Source organism: Mauremys reevesii, linkage group 1 (genome assembly GCF_016161935.1).
Source record: "Mauremys reevesii isolate NIE-2019 linkage group 1, ASM1616193v1, whole genome shotgun sequence".
In the NCBI taxonomy this organism is placed as follows: Eukaryota; Metazoa; Chordata; order Testudines; family Geoemydidae; genus Mauremys; species Mauremys reevesii.
Window position 1 is genome coordinate 115,077,675 of NC_052623.1, and position 15,504 is coordinate 115,093,178.

The 15,504-nt window shown below is 40.6% G+C and overlaps 1 protein-coding gene across 1 annotated transcript; it reads left to right on the plus strand.

Annotated features, from left to right (window-relative positions):
* Window positions 1-1,135: 1,135 nt before the first annotated feature.
* Window positions 1,136-13,743, plus strand: CFAP97D2 (CFAP97 domain containing 2). The gene is made up of 5 exons (XM_039504064.1): window positions 1,136-1,246; window positions 5,129-5,209; window positions 7,448-7,566; window positions 10,402-10,594; window positions 13,059-13,743. Exons 1-5 carry the CDS (start codon window positions 1,142-1,144, stop codon window positions 13,224-13,226), a joined length of 666 nt encoding a protein of 221 aa, XP_039359998.1. The 5' UTR covers window positions 1,136-1,141; the 3' UTR covers window positions 13,227-13,743.
* The last annotated feature ends 1,761 nt before the right edge of the window (window positions 13,744-15,504 follow it).

The following is a 15,504-nucleotide window of genomic DNA, read 5'->3' on the forward strand; positions in this document are numbered from 1 at the left end:
GATTATTACATTCCCAGCACTTAAGATGACTTATTAGGCAAAACACATTAAGGCCACAATTCCACAGCGCAAATCAGGGCCTCACTAAAAATACTTAAGGAATGCTGATTGTTCAAGAAAAAAAAGCACAATATTGTAATGTTGTCTGATTTTCATGAATTAGTGCATACATGTAGGCCTCAGCATGAACTAAGTGAAAGGCATTATTTGAACTTTACAGCTTTTGTATTCTTTATTAATTTTACAGACAGACATTCTCCAGATATTTGTTATATTAATAAAAAATGATTGGAGCTCTCCAGTGGCCAAAATCATACTTCTCAATTCCCTTAACTGTTCGTGAGAGAGTGGAAAATGTCTGCTTCACAGATCAAAATTAGTATGTGCAAAGGTTCTATTTTTACTACTGTTTCTGTTTGTTGAGGCATCATTTCATATAGCTTTTTCTAAAGGAGAGCTCCCCCCCACTACTGATCTAAAATAAAATTAATCAAAATATAAAAGCCAAGTTAGATGGTAAATGGTCAAGTTAAACAAGACACAGATCTATTAACAAGTGGCTTGTGCAAACTCCTGTGAGCTTCCTCCAGTTCACCAGTGATCAGATGATATTACGACAAACCGAGGTTATTGGGCTATTATCAAATCAAAGCATGTTAGTATTGATGTATATTTTAAACACACTAATGCAGCTCTAAAGACTACACCCCACACTATATGTTTGCTTTGTATTGTGGTGACGCATGCCTTTAAACTGTAAGCTTGACAAATATTATGTTATATAGACTCTTCTACATCTGTGGTGCTACATAAAGTATTAATAATATCATATTGAGACACTGTCTTTCCTTAATCACTGCAGAGCTAAGCATGACCAGTGAAGTATAATTGCTAAGCTATTTAATATATTGAGATGATACCCTTTGGAATCCTTTGCTAAGATGTTCAGCTCTTGTTTATTGTGCTCTAAACATATTGTTTAAAATGCTACCACTGGCTATTCAATTTTTTCTTAGCAGTGATACCATGACAACCACCACATGACCTGCTGCAAACATACCCAGTCTCCAGGGCTTTGCTTAAAAAGGCTCAGAGTGATATCACTCATTCTTTAGAAGAACCTCAGTTATAGAGATGTTTTATGTTGCTTAAGATGCATAGAGCCTACCAGTCAATTTTACCATGTGGCAACAAATATCTTCAGCAAAAATGGGACAAAGCAAACTATGAAGAGCACAAGAAAAGGGTAGGTACAACCCTGTAGTACAGTGAGTAAATAGGCAAGTCAAATTTGTTAATGCAAATGCTTACGTATTCTTTAACATTAGTATGAAAATATTCGTTAGGGATCAGGGTTGACCTACCATATAAAGAGAAGTTTTTTAATAAGAGCGTGCATTGTATGCAGGTTGCTAATTTAAAGATGGAAAAGATCTGGTCAATCATACAGTCCAACTCAGTGGCAATGTAGGATTGTTCCCTTCAGGCCTTTCCTCGGTGCTTTGTATAGTCTAAGTCTGAAAAACTCCTGTGACAAGGATTCAACTTCATTGCTTCCTTAAGAAGATATCACAGTGTAATCGCCCTTACTGTAAGGAAATATTTCTTCATTATTTACAGATATTGTCAGTTTCATATGCTGTTACCATATAAAATACACACTCTGTTCCACTGGTTTGACTGATAGGCGGGGAGAATTTAAAGATGAAATAGAATATCAAATCCAGCATTTTGTCTCTAACCAAGATGGCAAGATCAGAAGTTTGTTCTAAAAAGTTCCTTTTTGTTTAAATTAACCTCCAGCGTGCCATGCCATTGAATATGACTAGGGCTATTTAAGAGTGGTCTGATGCTGGAGGGTTGACATAATCTACATCCATTGTGGACATATAGCTACCCCTTAGAAAGTAGGACACTTTATATTCATCTCAAGGAATTCAAACCTTAAAACTAGAGCTTGTCGGGAAATGGATTTTCTGTCCCATGAAAAATTTTGGGTTGTAAAAAAAAAAAAAAAAAGTCCCAAATCATGATGGAAAGCCAAATTTCTAAATATTTTGCCAAATTAAATTTTAAAAATAGTCATTTTGGATCAATCAAAACATTTTATTTTGATAAACTGAAAATGTTTCATTTCCATTTAATGTTTCATTTTTCAATTTAATTTTTTTATGTAAAATAAAAGATAAATGTTTAAACAAAACGTCAGTTCAAAATGAAAAATCAAAAAACTTTCTATTCCAAACCAAGGATGATATTAAAACGATATTTCACACACAAAAATGGTTTAGTTGAAATGGCATTTTTGATGAAAAATTGTTTTGACAAAAAATTTTGCCCTGCTAGCCAATAATAAACTGCCTGTTAATTGAGATCCAATCCTGTTATGCTAAGCACCCTCCACTCCCATGGAAATCAATGACAGTTGAGGGCACTCAGCATCTTGCAGGATCAGGCCTTCTATTAGAAACTGGAACAAAAGGAAGCCAAACATATTACCAGCACTTAGGCAACTTGAGTAAATAGATACCGTGTAATTTCAGCTCCAGTATTGCAGCTCCAAACATCACTGCAATAAATCTACTGAATGACTATTGCCTTGTTATATAGTCTTGAGATTGACCTGATAGTTTACAGAAGTTTTCATCAATTCTGAAATCATCAGGGATTCAGGCTTGGTCCCTGATTCATAAAGCTCTGTGCTGTGCCAGGCTACGTTAGGAGCTTTGGAAGGCTACATGTGGACTCCAGGCAACGCTTTATGGAATGTAGTTTTCTATGCTGTTACCATATAAATTGCACTTACTTGACAACCCCTTTTGCTTAGTGTGTAAATGTTCTACACTTATTTACACATTACAAGGGTAAGCAACTCTTGAAAGGCAGAGTCCATCAGAGAGGCATAGTTCAAATAATTATTAATTTTATACACACACTATTGTTATATTATATATAATGTATTAATGAGCTGAGCAGTGTTTATCCCATACTATTAACTAAAGCAACAAAATCATGCATTTCATTAATCTATTCTCCCTCTGAGTCTCACAGAGTGGTCTCTTCCACTCTCTCTCTCTCTCTCTCTTTCCCTCCTCCCCCATTTTTACCTCCAGGGACTCCTTGACCCAAGACTACTCATATGGCCTATCATTTGCAGTGATCTTCCTGTCAGACCTGACCTGAATATTCATGTGACGTGTTGGGGGAAGGAGATTTTAACTGTGCCACTGAATCTGGTGCAATACAAACTCTATTTGGTGATGATATCAGTAGTTTTGCATCCGAGGATACATATGAAGGCATTGCTATAACAGTGAGGTCATGGAAAATACCCTGAACACAAGAAGCTCCCCCCCCAGGAGTTGCCTGGTTCCCCACACCCAGATCCACACTTCCTCAGGAGACCCTGAGTCAGGGACATTTCCAGGATACACTGGGGGCAGGGGAGGGAGTAGCTAGGTCATTCTTACATTCCGGTGATTCTGCATCCCTGCAACAGCCCAAAGTATCTATTGCTCCAGGGACATATGTTAAGGAACCTGTGCCTAGAGCCAGACTAGACTTCAGCACTCCTGGGTAAAGAAGGCATAAGCAGTCCTGACACCCCTATGTATTCTCTCTTTTCTCAGGGAGTTTGAGTTTTATTGGAGATGGAAAACAATTGTCCCTATTATCTTCATTTCCCACTACCTCCCTGGGCAGCAGTGCTGCAAGTAGAAATCATTTCTTGCCGATTCTGCACACATGGGAGGGACACAATGGGGGCGAGGAGTATGTGACCTCCCCATGTGACTCCTCCTCACCCTGCTCCTAGCCCAGGGCTCCCACGCTCTCCCCATCCCCTATGATATCCCCCTTTGTATATACAAACATCAACATGCTTAACTACTCACTCCCCCCGCCAAAAAATATGTAGTAGTCAGTCTGTTTAGTTTATATGGAATATGGGAGTTGGGTGAGGAGCCATTTCAACATATGTATGAGTTATTAAAAAACAAATTTTAAGTAGAACTGTATCCTAAACTGCTTTATGGTATTGTACCCAAACACTGCATTTCAATGGAGGATTCAACTTCCTTTATAGGAACAGACTCCTGAAACTTTTACCAGCCCACAAAAGTGGTCCATAGTCATGCAAATAGTCCCATTGTCTTCAATGGGATTGATCAAATGATTAAGGTTTACGGGCTTAGGTTCCAAGTAAACTGTTCTGGATGAAACTGACAATGCCTGAGCTGTCAGATCAGAAGTAGCTTCATTCAAATAAAGGTGGGCAAACATGTGATAAGTCTTAGCTCCATTGCTAAGATGAGGAACATATTTTCAGCAAAGTTCTTGGCAGATTCCTGAGGCAGCTGGTTTAAGGCTGTCAGTGTCCGGCGTTATAATCTTCACTTATAGTCCTCTCACACACAAAGCTGGAAAATGAGGCATTTGTTTTCTTTGTTTTGCTGCTCCAGTTCCAGTTAACAAAATGCATGTTAGTTTGGCTGCAAAGAAGAATTCTGTGTACACTGGACCACTACCTGATTCCCATCAGGCTGCAGAACTGAGCTGACATCAGAATCCAAACATCCTCTGGTCAGTGCAGGCAGAGGCATTCCTCTAATGATTTGGACTTGATGTGATGCAGTATGGATGTCATGGATAATTCAGACCAATGGGGAGAAACAGAATCAAAAACACTGTTTAAACACCTTTCATCCCCCACATCCCTTCCCTCTTCAGGACTCCTGACCAATGCTAACAAACTTAAACAAAGCCTTTGTTTAAGTTTGTTAGCATATGCATTGTGCTGTTAAAGCCATATAAAGAATGAATGTACTCCGTAGCCGCGTTCTGCTCCTTTAAGGAGCAGAGGGCAGGCCTTCCCCCCCAAAGGGGGCTAGCCCCATGTCTTTCCAGTACCTCGTACCGGCTAAAAATCTCTTGCAGGTATTCCGTACTGGAGGGTACCACCCTACTTGCATCCTTGCTGGGCAGGGCTTGGCATTGCTGACATTATGAATGTGTCAAATATGACATTAGTGCTAACAATACAGTGGGCAAACAATTTAAACATTTCTCATAACAGTTTGTAAGGATTTGATTCTCAACAAAAATGGATAATTATTTTTTTCTGCTGCAGATCCAGACAGCCAAACCTGTAGTGGACACCACTACTCCTCTAACATATGGCCATCTTCACTTGAAGTTAAAGAAGCTAAAGGTATCTTTCTGGTTATATCACTTAATTAAGTAGATTAGCATTGAACAGGAATGCATACGCCAATGCCCAACATAGTGTTCCCCCCATCCCACCCCCAAGAAAGTAAGACAGGCAGATCAACAGGGGTATAATATTAAATGGTCTAACTTTTAGCTTCACTCCTATACCATGCTCTGCCTAACTGGGCCAGTGGATATTGCCCTCCCAGTCCCATGTCAAGTAAACTCTGACTTGATGCATCAAATTCCCTCTAATTGCCAGGGCCAGAACACAAGGATCCTGTCTAAAATCTATTCCTGCATATCAAAAAGAAAAAAAAGGAAAGAAAGAAAACAAAAAAAAGCCTACAGTAACTGAAACAATAACTGTCCTGTGATAACGTTTGGGTTATCTTATGAATCTTATGACACGTTGGCATACTCAAAATGTAAGAAATGTAACAAGGGATAGTTTTGATTGGTAATTTTCATTCAAAATCTTTATAAATTAAAGAAAATGACAATGGAAAAATGAACTCTATTCTCCTAGAATAATTGTCTCTGTTCACTTTAAAAAAACCAAAAACAAACAAACCTATACACAGTCTCCCTCAGGCAAAGGGAGTGTTGCCTGAGTAAGGACTTCAGGATTTGGCCTCTTTAAAATGTTTATCATCTCATCCTACTTTATAGCAACCCCCAGAGAGCTTGAAACTATTTTGCTATCAAAACAATTAATTTCTCCCCTATGAATACACATTTATATACTATTGTAGGATTTGGCATCTGTGCTGGTTGTTGCCACTTCCTCCTCCCCCTTTCCTTACTGTAAAAGAGCAATGAAGAATTTCCTTTGGAAAAAAAATATATGGAGTTTGCCGATGCATATTTTTTAAAAAAGAGTCAAATCTGAAGCTGCCAATCTTGGGTACGTCCCTATATGCTACTGGCACCCTGACACTTTTGTTCCCCTGCCAGCTGTAACATGATACCTTTAGAGGTGCTATGTAAATATAGAGACTGTCTCTAATGTTGCAAATAAGTTTATCTTCCTGTAACCAGGTTCTCTTCTCCTTTGTAGTCACTAGCCCTCTGGGTTTTTAGACCCTGATGGGATTACTTAACAGCACCATTTTTAGGTATCTCCATAATACAATTTGAGCTACATCTGACCTGCTTCGCTTATTAAGCCAAGCAAACAAAAAAGATGCACTAAGAGCCCCCCTCCCCGTAATTCACTACAGGAACATTAGCTATTGAAGGTTATCAAAGCAGCATGTGGTAATAGTTCGTATTTATCTTATTTAGGCCACGCAAGCCTTCAGAGAAACAAATAGCAAAAGAGGCGGGGGTGGTGGTGGTGGTGAAGCAGTAGGCACAAAATACATTTTTCAGTGACCCTGGGGGGGAGATGCACTTGGGAGCAAGTTGTTTAAGTTAAGTTCTGCAGGTAATGGTAGAATGATTGCTCTGCCTCTTACAGAGTCCCTGCTTCTCTGGTTCCTTTCAAACCACCCCTGCTAGGCATGGCATCCTTGGGGCACAGAAACAAACTTCTGAAGAGCACTTCTTAGGGAAGGGAGGGGCTTTTGGAATGGATTAGATTTCACCAAAAGGGCAGCTGTTCACAAACATTTCTCACAGATCTGGCTAACTCTGGGCTAGGTATAGTGTCTTTCCATCCCACCTCGTTCTTCTCTTTAGGTTCTTACATTGCTCCCATCACCATGGTATCTTTTCACATTACACAAATGAATCTGTGTTGTACTGGGTTTACAGATATCGTTAATATACTCCATGTTTAGATCTTAAAACTAATTTTAAAAAATGACTTAAAACTAGCTAAGTGTGCACATAACTAGTCTATGCAGCTACGTTTTTATCACTGTTACCCTCATCCTCCTGCTGCAGCTCCTTCCATTTGCCTATTAAACCCACTCGTTGCTTCCCACCTTAAATCAGATTGTAACCCCGCCAAGGACAGAGATGGCCCGTTCCTGAACCTGATCCAAAGCCCACTGAAGTCAGGGGAAAGTGGTGCTTACCGCTGAGGGCCCCCCCTAACTTATGTGGATCTTATGTGGTGAAGAGGTTCTTCTGCAGGACCTCTGCACTGGGGGTGAATTTTTACCTTGCCAGTTTTTGTCTCAGTCTGTGTGTGGAACCAGAGTGGGATCCTCTTGTTAAAATATCCACAGCACTCTGCTGCTGTTTTGATTGGACCATAACAAATATTTCTCTGCCTCTTTTGTGCATGAAGCTTGAGAAGGAACGGCTTTCAGTCATCGAAAGAGACAATCATTTGCTGCTGGAGAAGATGTCCTGCATCATGAGGACGAAAGGGCGAATTGATAACAAAAATTACTATCAGGCCAAAAGGTAACATCAGCAGTAGAACTTGTATAGAGTTATCAAGTTACCATGACAGTGATAAACATAGCAATGAATATTTTGCACAGCAAAGACATGTATTTAAAGGAGGCCTCAGGAGTGCTAATATTTTAGATATTCATTCTCCTGCCCTGTCATGGGGATTCCAGCTTCAGGTTCATCCTTCTAGTCTCTGTAGAAAAACAGATACCAGCTTTTGGATTAATTTCTTCAGTTTAATAACTGAGGGATAGAGACAGTGATTGTTGACCTAGTTTAGAGGAAATAAATGAAACAAACATATTATCATGTCCCAACTAATCTGTTGTTGCTGACTGAGTTACTGCCACTTGCTTTGCCAGTCATTCCCACAGACGTAGGTCCAAAGCATGGAAATGAAATAAGAACAACAAAGTGAACAGTGTACAGTAACCATATTGAGTAAGTAAATCAGGACTTTAGTCATTGCTCAAGGGAGAATGAGTAAGCACTCTCAGGTAATTCTCACAGGAGAGTAACTGTTTGTACCATTTTAATTCCAAGAGAAATTCATACTCAGAGTATAGCAGAACAATGCATGAGCTCTAGTAAGAAGAGAATTCAGAAGTGAAGCAAGGACACCGGAATCTGCCATGGGAATGTTTCGTGCAAGTCAAGTGTCATTTGTTAACCCTCATGATTCATTTACAGACAGACTGGTTGATGAGGGAACGATAGCTCATCAGGCTCCAACTTGTCTCTAGACAGAAGGGTGCAGTTCAGTAGTTCAGGTAATTCAGGTGGAGTCCAGAACAGCAACTGCTATATAACAGGGAGTTTCCAAACTTCAGCATGGTCCCATGAGAAATTAAAAATATATGAGGAATAATTTGAAATACCGTTGAACCTGAGCTAATGAATGTACATATCCTCATGAGCATTATATTACACACACAATAGCATTTACTGAAGATTAACCTATATTGTTGCTGTGTAGATACATATCATTGTAGCTCCCTTGACATCATAGAATCATAGAACTGGAGGGGACTTCGAGAGGTCGTCTAGTCCAGTCCCCTGCACTCATGGCAAGACTAATTATCTGGACCAGAGATCAGCAACCTTTGGCACACGACCCACCAGGGTAAGCACCCTAGCGGGTCGGGCCGTTTACCTGCTGTATCCGCAGGTTCGTCCGATCGCAGCTCCCACTGGCCACAGTTTGCCGCTCCAGGCCAATGGGGGTGGAGAGAAGGGGTGTGGGCCGCTGGATGTGCTGGCTGCTGCTTCCCGCCACCCCCATTGGCCTGGAGCAGTGAACCACGGCCAGTGGGAGCCACGATTGGCCAAACCTGCGGACACGGCAGGTAAACAAACTGGCCTGGCCCACCAGGGTGCTTACCCTGGCGAGCCATGTGCCAAAGATTGCCGATCCTGATCCTAGACCATTCCTGACAGGTGTTTGTCTAACCTGCTTTTAAAGATCTCCAATGATGGATATTCCACAACCTCAGTAGGCAATTTATTCCAGTGCTTAACTGCCCTGACAGTTAGGAAGCTTTTTCTAAATCTCCCTTGCTGCAATTTAAGCCCATTGCTTCTTGTCCTATCCTCAGAGGTTAAGAAAAACAATTTTTCTTCCTCCTCCTTGTAACAACCTTTTACATACTAGAAAACTGTTATGTCCTCTCTATCTTCTGTTTTCCAGACTAAGCAAACCCAATTTTTTTAATCTTCCCTCACAGGTCATGTTTTCTAGACCTTTAATCATTTTTGTCGCTCTTCTCTTGACTTTCTTCAATTTGTCCACATCCTTCCTGAAATGTGGCGACCAGAACTGGACACAATACTCCAGTTGAGGCCTAATCACCACAGAGTAGAGTAGAAGAATTACTTCTCGTTTCTCGCTTACAACACTCCTGCTAATACATCCCTGAATGATGTTTGCATTTTTGCAACAGCGTTACACTGTTTACTCATATTTAGCTTGTGGTCCACTATGTCCCCCAGATCCCTTTCCATAGTACTCCTTCCTAGGCAGTCATTTCCCATTTTTTAATGTGTGCAACTGATTGTTCCTTCCTAAATGGAGTACTTTGCATTTGTCCTTATTGAATTTCATCCTATTTACTTCAGACCATTTCTCCAGTTTGTCCAGATCCTTTTGAATTTTAATTCTATCCTCCAAAGCACTTGCAACCCCTCCCAGCTTGGTATTTTCTGCAAACTTTATAAGTGTACTCTCTATGCCATTATCTAAATCATTGATGAAGATATTGAACAGAACCAAGTATCATTTAACTCTGGCACTAACCAGTCATGAAATATTTCTGAAGAACTTTTGACCAGACACTTCTCTGCACCTTCTCCTACAACCAATTGATCTGGTTTACATCTAAAATTTGGGTGAGACATTTTCCTTCAATAATTGGAAACAGAGGACTAATGCCAGATGCCTAAAATGATTGTTTATTAACACCTCAGCAGCCAGGCATGCTATCTCCCTCAACATAGCAACAAAAATAATTTGAGGCTGGAGGACAAGATAGAAGTTTAAGGCTGGGATCTTATAAAAAGTACCAAGGAATCTTTAGTATATACAGAGAGCAGACAGAATTTCAATTTTGAAGGTCTCATCTGAGAGGCAGAGTGTAAAACTTCTTCAAACAAAACTTATCTCCTTCAGAAGGACAAAGGGCTGAGTTGCGAGGGCTAGTTAATAAGGAGAAGAAACTCCTCTTAGGAGAAGTATAACAGCTTCAGAGAATTTCTCTCTCAGGTTCCAGCTTTGACCCACAAATTCTTCAAGAACATTCATAACTGGGCAGAAGCTTGATTTTCCTTTGTATGTGTTTCCCCCTCTAGTTTAAACAGGGAAAAGCGAGAGAAGGAACTACTGAGAGTGAGCCAAGAGAACCGGGCCATTCTGGATAGGATAACAAAGTGTGAGCCTCAGTATCAAGTTCAAAGGTGGCATGAAGACTGGCAAAGGGCGGAAAAATACATGGACAGCATTGCAAGATATCCTCGTGGGTGGTATAAATTACAGAATCGAAAGGTAACCTGGATTTCTGGTGGTTTTTCTTAACTATTACAGATTTGACCTGTCCATTTTGTGTGTTTTGCTGCATATTTGTTCTAGAGAGCACATCATTACAACTGGCAGGCAGCTACAGAATAAGTGATCTTACATTTATACGGCATCATTCATCAAAATGGATCCCAAAGGACTCTTCAAACTTCATTAAGTGACTATAGAAATTACAGCATTTAAGAATCACTTTGTCCAGCACTGAAATGCAATACCCTCTGAGGTAGAAAAAGGCAGCAATTTAATCGTCCCACTACAGAGATACCCAAATGCTACAACAAAATTTTAAAAAGGACTAAATAGTGAAAGATTTTGAGGTTACAGAAATATATCATGGTTGACTTCCACCGAATATCTGCTGTTCAAAGTAGCCAGCATCTTATTTTCTTTGATAAAATGCACAGCTGTAAATCAGCAGCATGAGGTACTAGAGAGTTATGTCTCTGCATTCAACATCATTGAGGCTTGGCTTATATCTACTGAGCATGTATAAAAGGAGATTTTTAGGGGTTAATAAGTCAACCGAATCTGGATGGATTTTCCTGGAACAGCAAAAGGCACATCTCTGGCCCCAGGACCATCCTTCTGCCAAGTTTCAAGTCTCAGCTGCACACCTATGGAATACTAGAACTCTTGAAAGAAAGGAGGAAAAATTGGTTAAAAGTGAAAAAATTGGTTGAAGGGGAAAAAAAAAGGGAAAATTGGTTGACAGGGAAAAAAAATCTTTTTCTCCAAGACCCATTCTTGTAAACAGCTGTACTATTTTTGCTGAAACTTTCAAGAAATATTTAGCCTGAGGCAAAAAGCAAACAAGAAAAGTTTCATCCCAAAACCTTTTCAAGTCTGTCAAAGTAATAATCAATTAAAAGAAGGGCTTTTAATGGAAAGAGTTAAGCAACCTGAACTACTGTAAATATATATTACAGATGCTCCCCAGGTTACGCAAACCCGACTTGCGCAAATCTGCACTTACGGAAAAAGTTCCGTACTCTTTTTTTTTTTTTTTTTTGGTGAGCGTAATTGTCGAGTATACTTTCCCAACTTACGCAAAATTCAACTTATGCAAGGCGTTCCAGCAGGGATGGCTCCAGGCCCCAGCACGCCAAGTGCACGCTTGGAGCGGCATGCCATGGAGGGTGCTCTGCCGGTCGCCGAGAGGGCAGCAGGTGGCTCCGGCGGACCTCCCGCAGACGTGCCTGTGGAGGGTCCGCTGGTCCTGCGAGTTCGGTGGAGCATCCGCAGGCATGCCTGCGGGAGGTCCACAGGAGCCGGGGAGCAGCGGACCCTCCGCAGGCACGTCTGCGGGAGGTCCACCGGAGCCGCAGGACCGGCGACCAGCAAAGCGCCCCCCCCGCAGTGTGCCACCGTGCTTGGGGTGGCAAAATGGCTAGAGCCGCCCCTGCGTTCCAGAATGCAATGCAACACTTGCGTAAGTCGGGGAGTGTCTATACACACAAAACAATATGTTAAAAGCATATTAATAAGGTTGCTAAGGTAGTCAAGCCCTCAAAAGTTAGGAAAGCCAGAATTAAGGTTGCCTCTACAACCTTAATTCATCCCTTTTGTGCATGTGCATTATGGTAGTCTTAATTATCTGATCACACATTTTTTACACAGGACCACGCCCTCATTCAGTGCACAGAATGGATGGTGCTTACTAAATGAGCAACAATTTAGCATTGAGTTTTATCTTCATTGTTCAATGTGTGGCCCCAGGCCTTATTTACTGCACACTATTCAAACCCTGATTTAAAGCCAGTGTTATTAATTTTCACTTGGGATTTTCTATGGCACTCATCACTACAGTAGTGACATGGAGTGTTTCACAAATGTTAATTTATCTTAGTAACATTCTCATTAAGTGACTGAGTATTTTTATCCCCAATTTACAGATGAGGAATGAAGGTACAGAGATTAAGATAAAAAGTATCCACTAATTTTGGGTATCCAATCTGAAATACTTATAACCTGATTTTTCAGAGTAGGGCTCCTTCTTTAATAAATGAAAAGTTACACTTGTTTTGGTCAGCTCCTCCTCCCACCTCTCTGACTGCTCAACTCTTTTTGGCGGAGCATACCAATGCCACCAAGAGGAGACAGAATTTTCCTCCCCTTTTACATCAGGGTCATCTTTACTGATTGCAACAAATTCCCCCATTGCTAAGCTCTCTCAACCAACCTAGCCACTGGCGTACCTTAATGGAACTTGCTCCATTCCTGACAGCCAAAACAATTCTAAGGGATAAAAGAATGAGTTCCCTTCCCTTTCTCCAGAGAAGTATTTCAGCCTTCACCCCATCCAATGCTCTATCACACACATTTTCTTGTGAGCATGGCTGAGGGACCACTTTTAGAATAACTGCAAAACTCAAGATAGTGAAACGTTCTTTATATTAGATATTTTTGTAATGATTTTTCACTTCTCTTTCAGGAACAAAAGCTAAACAAGAATGCATCAAAACAAGAGAGAGAAAAAAGAGATAAGCACCAGAATGATGAAGATGTGAAAAGCAAGACAGAGGAGGGAGAAAAAGGGGACGTCCAAAGTAGAGAGGAAAAAGATCACCAAGAGAGAGAGACTGTTTTAGAAATGGTGTAATTCCAACCAGTCCCCTATGAACACAGTTCAAGCAATTTCTAGAACTAAACATGAGATGGGGTGCGTGGGAGAGGCAGCTGCAAGAGCTTATATAGATACTATTGTTTTAAAGAAGTTACTGTAAGTGTAGGTATTAGGCACATGTCTTTATTAACATATATAAATTTCTTTATCGTTGCCAGCAAACTATAATTCTGCATAGTGTTTCATGAACACAAATGAAGTGGGAGCAAAGCTGGGGCAATGAATTGACTTTATCACAGCTAATTAATCCAGCTGATTAAAACCAGCTTGTTAAAAAATAACTATAATTCTCACATTAGTATCCATCGGAGATTCGCCAGTGAAGGTTGACTTGGATGACAGCAAATAGTTTAGAGCAGTGGTTTTTTTTTAAATGTGTTCATAGGCTGGACCCCCTCTTGAGATGGCTGGGTGGACCACCTCCCTCCCTGTTAATGATCTCCTGTCAGCTTTGTGTCAGCTACAGCAATTGCATACATGGAGAAGTAATATTAATAATACATTAAGTATTTTCTTAGTTTCTTTTCCTGGAATTTAGAAGCTGGAAACAAAGAGGAGAAACAACATCCTGTGATCAGCCAACCAGTGCTTAATTTGTGCCGGGACTTGCTGGTGCTGAGCCCAGCACCTCTAAGCTTGGGAGTTCATAGCCCCAGCACCTCTGGGCTTGGGGCATCAGTTATGAAAGTAAAAAAATTGCTTGAGCCCCAGCACTTCTTTCATTACAAATTAAGCACTGGAGCCAGCTCTCTGTGTACCACCAGCAAGTGCTCTCCAGGCCACCACTACTCCACAGCCTATAAGATGGGAGTTCTTGGTCTAGAGGATGCATCCTCCAACCTTTTTATGTGATACTAACTTCATGGAAAACACCTACTGAATCCACAAAATAGTCTAAGCATACAAAGCCAGTCAAGTAAAACTTCACTCCTCTTGGAGGATATAAAATCTGAAGCCAAATAACAGGGTGTATTATGAAGTATTGGCTTTTGTTTTGTTGGAAATAAAAGTTACAAACATGTCTTAATGACTCATATGAGCTGTCAGTCATGGAGGCTGGCTACTTTTTTCAGAGCATTCTCCTAGTAATATTTTACAGGTCAGAGAGACATTTTCCTTTCTCATTTGGAATACAGCCCAGCTGAACCATGTTTAGAGCATTGATGAGATGAGAACTTCAGTTTCTTAACTGTATAAATCCTCAGTTGTAAATATTTATCCTTACTGTAACAAAACTGTGGTACAAATGTAACCCTTCTGCCAGATGGAGCCAGCAGCAACCAGGGCCAGGTTTACTATCTAAGGGTTCCTTTCCATTGATACAACACAGAACCGGCTCGAGCCTCCCCGTAACGTGGGAAAATTACACACCACTCCTAGGCGTCTGAGAAAGGCAATGCTTCCCCACTCGCAAGCACTGAGTCCGAGTGTAGAAAAGAAACTTTTAATAAAAGGAGGGAAGTGACTCGGAATTCATTTGGGAAAACAGGGTTCATAAACATAAACCATGAGTAAAAGACCCACCTCCCAAGTAGGTTGGGCCGTGCCCTTTTCCCCCCTCAGGTTCTTAAGTCCAGCAACCCAAAAGTCACTTTCACATTCCTGACCAAAGCCGTAACTAGCTATTTTTGCGCCCGAGACAAGAATCTAAAATTGTGCCCTCCCGCTCCATATAATTTCATAATAGTTACTTTGTAAAAAAAAAAAAAAGGGAAAATACTTAAATAACAAGAATAATGATGATAACAGAACATTTGTTTATTTTAATCATAAGATCCGTTTGAACTAGAATTTCTTACGGAAAAAAATATTGTTTGAAACACTAACAATCAGAGATTTTGTTACTGTTCCTAATTAAATAATGAGGTTTTGTGTTTGGACTATGAACAACTGTTCTTTAAGAAATTACCAGAATGGGAAATTTTAAACAATGCACCACCCTTTTCATGACCTACACAGAAGCAATGCTGCTGCACTTAGACAAACACCGTGGGGAAGGCTGTTCTGTTTATTTAAATTTGTAACTAGAAAACAGTTGTTTTTAGTTTCATTTTTCACCGCCTTCATCGCCTGTTCACTGCTGGAGCGGGCGGGCACCGTTGCTTTTTCCTCCCGTATGTCTTGGTTTTTTTCCTTTCCTAGGACTGGACAGCTTTCCCCACCTTGCTAGAAACATGTTTTTAAATGTGTTGGTGTTTAAGCAACTGTCTCGGGGCGGTGCAAGCGCACAAGGGCAAAGCCCAGCCAAGGAGCG

What these genes read in the sequence shown, in the direction of transcription:
- CFAP97D2 (XM_039504064.1), top strand. Translation starts at nt 1,142, where the DNA reads ATGTTGCTTAAGATGCATAGAGCCTACCAGTCAATTTTACCATGTGGC. An exon ending in TGAAGTTAAAGAAGCTAAAG is followed by an intron (nt 5,210 to 7,447) that starts GTATCTTTCTGG and finishes TTGTGCATGAAG; the next exon opens with CTTGAGAAGGAACGGCTTTC. An exon ending in ATAAATTACAGAATCGAAAG is followed by an intron (nt 10,595 to 13,058) that starts GTAACCTGGATT and finishes CTTCTCTTTCAG; the next exon opens with GAACAAAAGCTAAACAAGAA.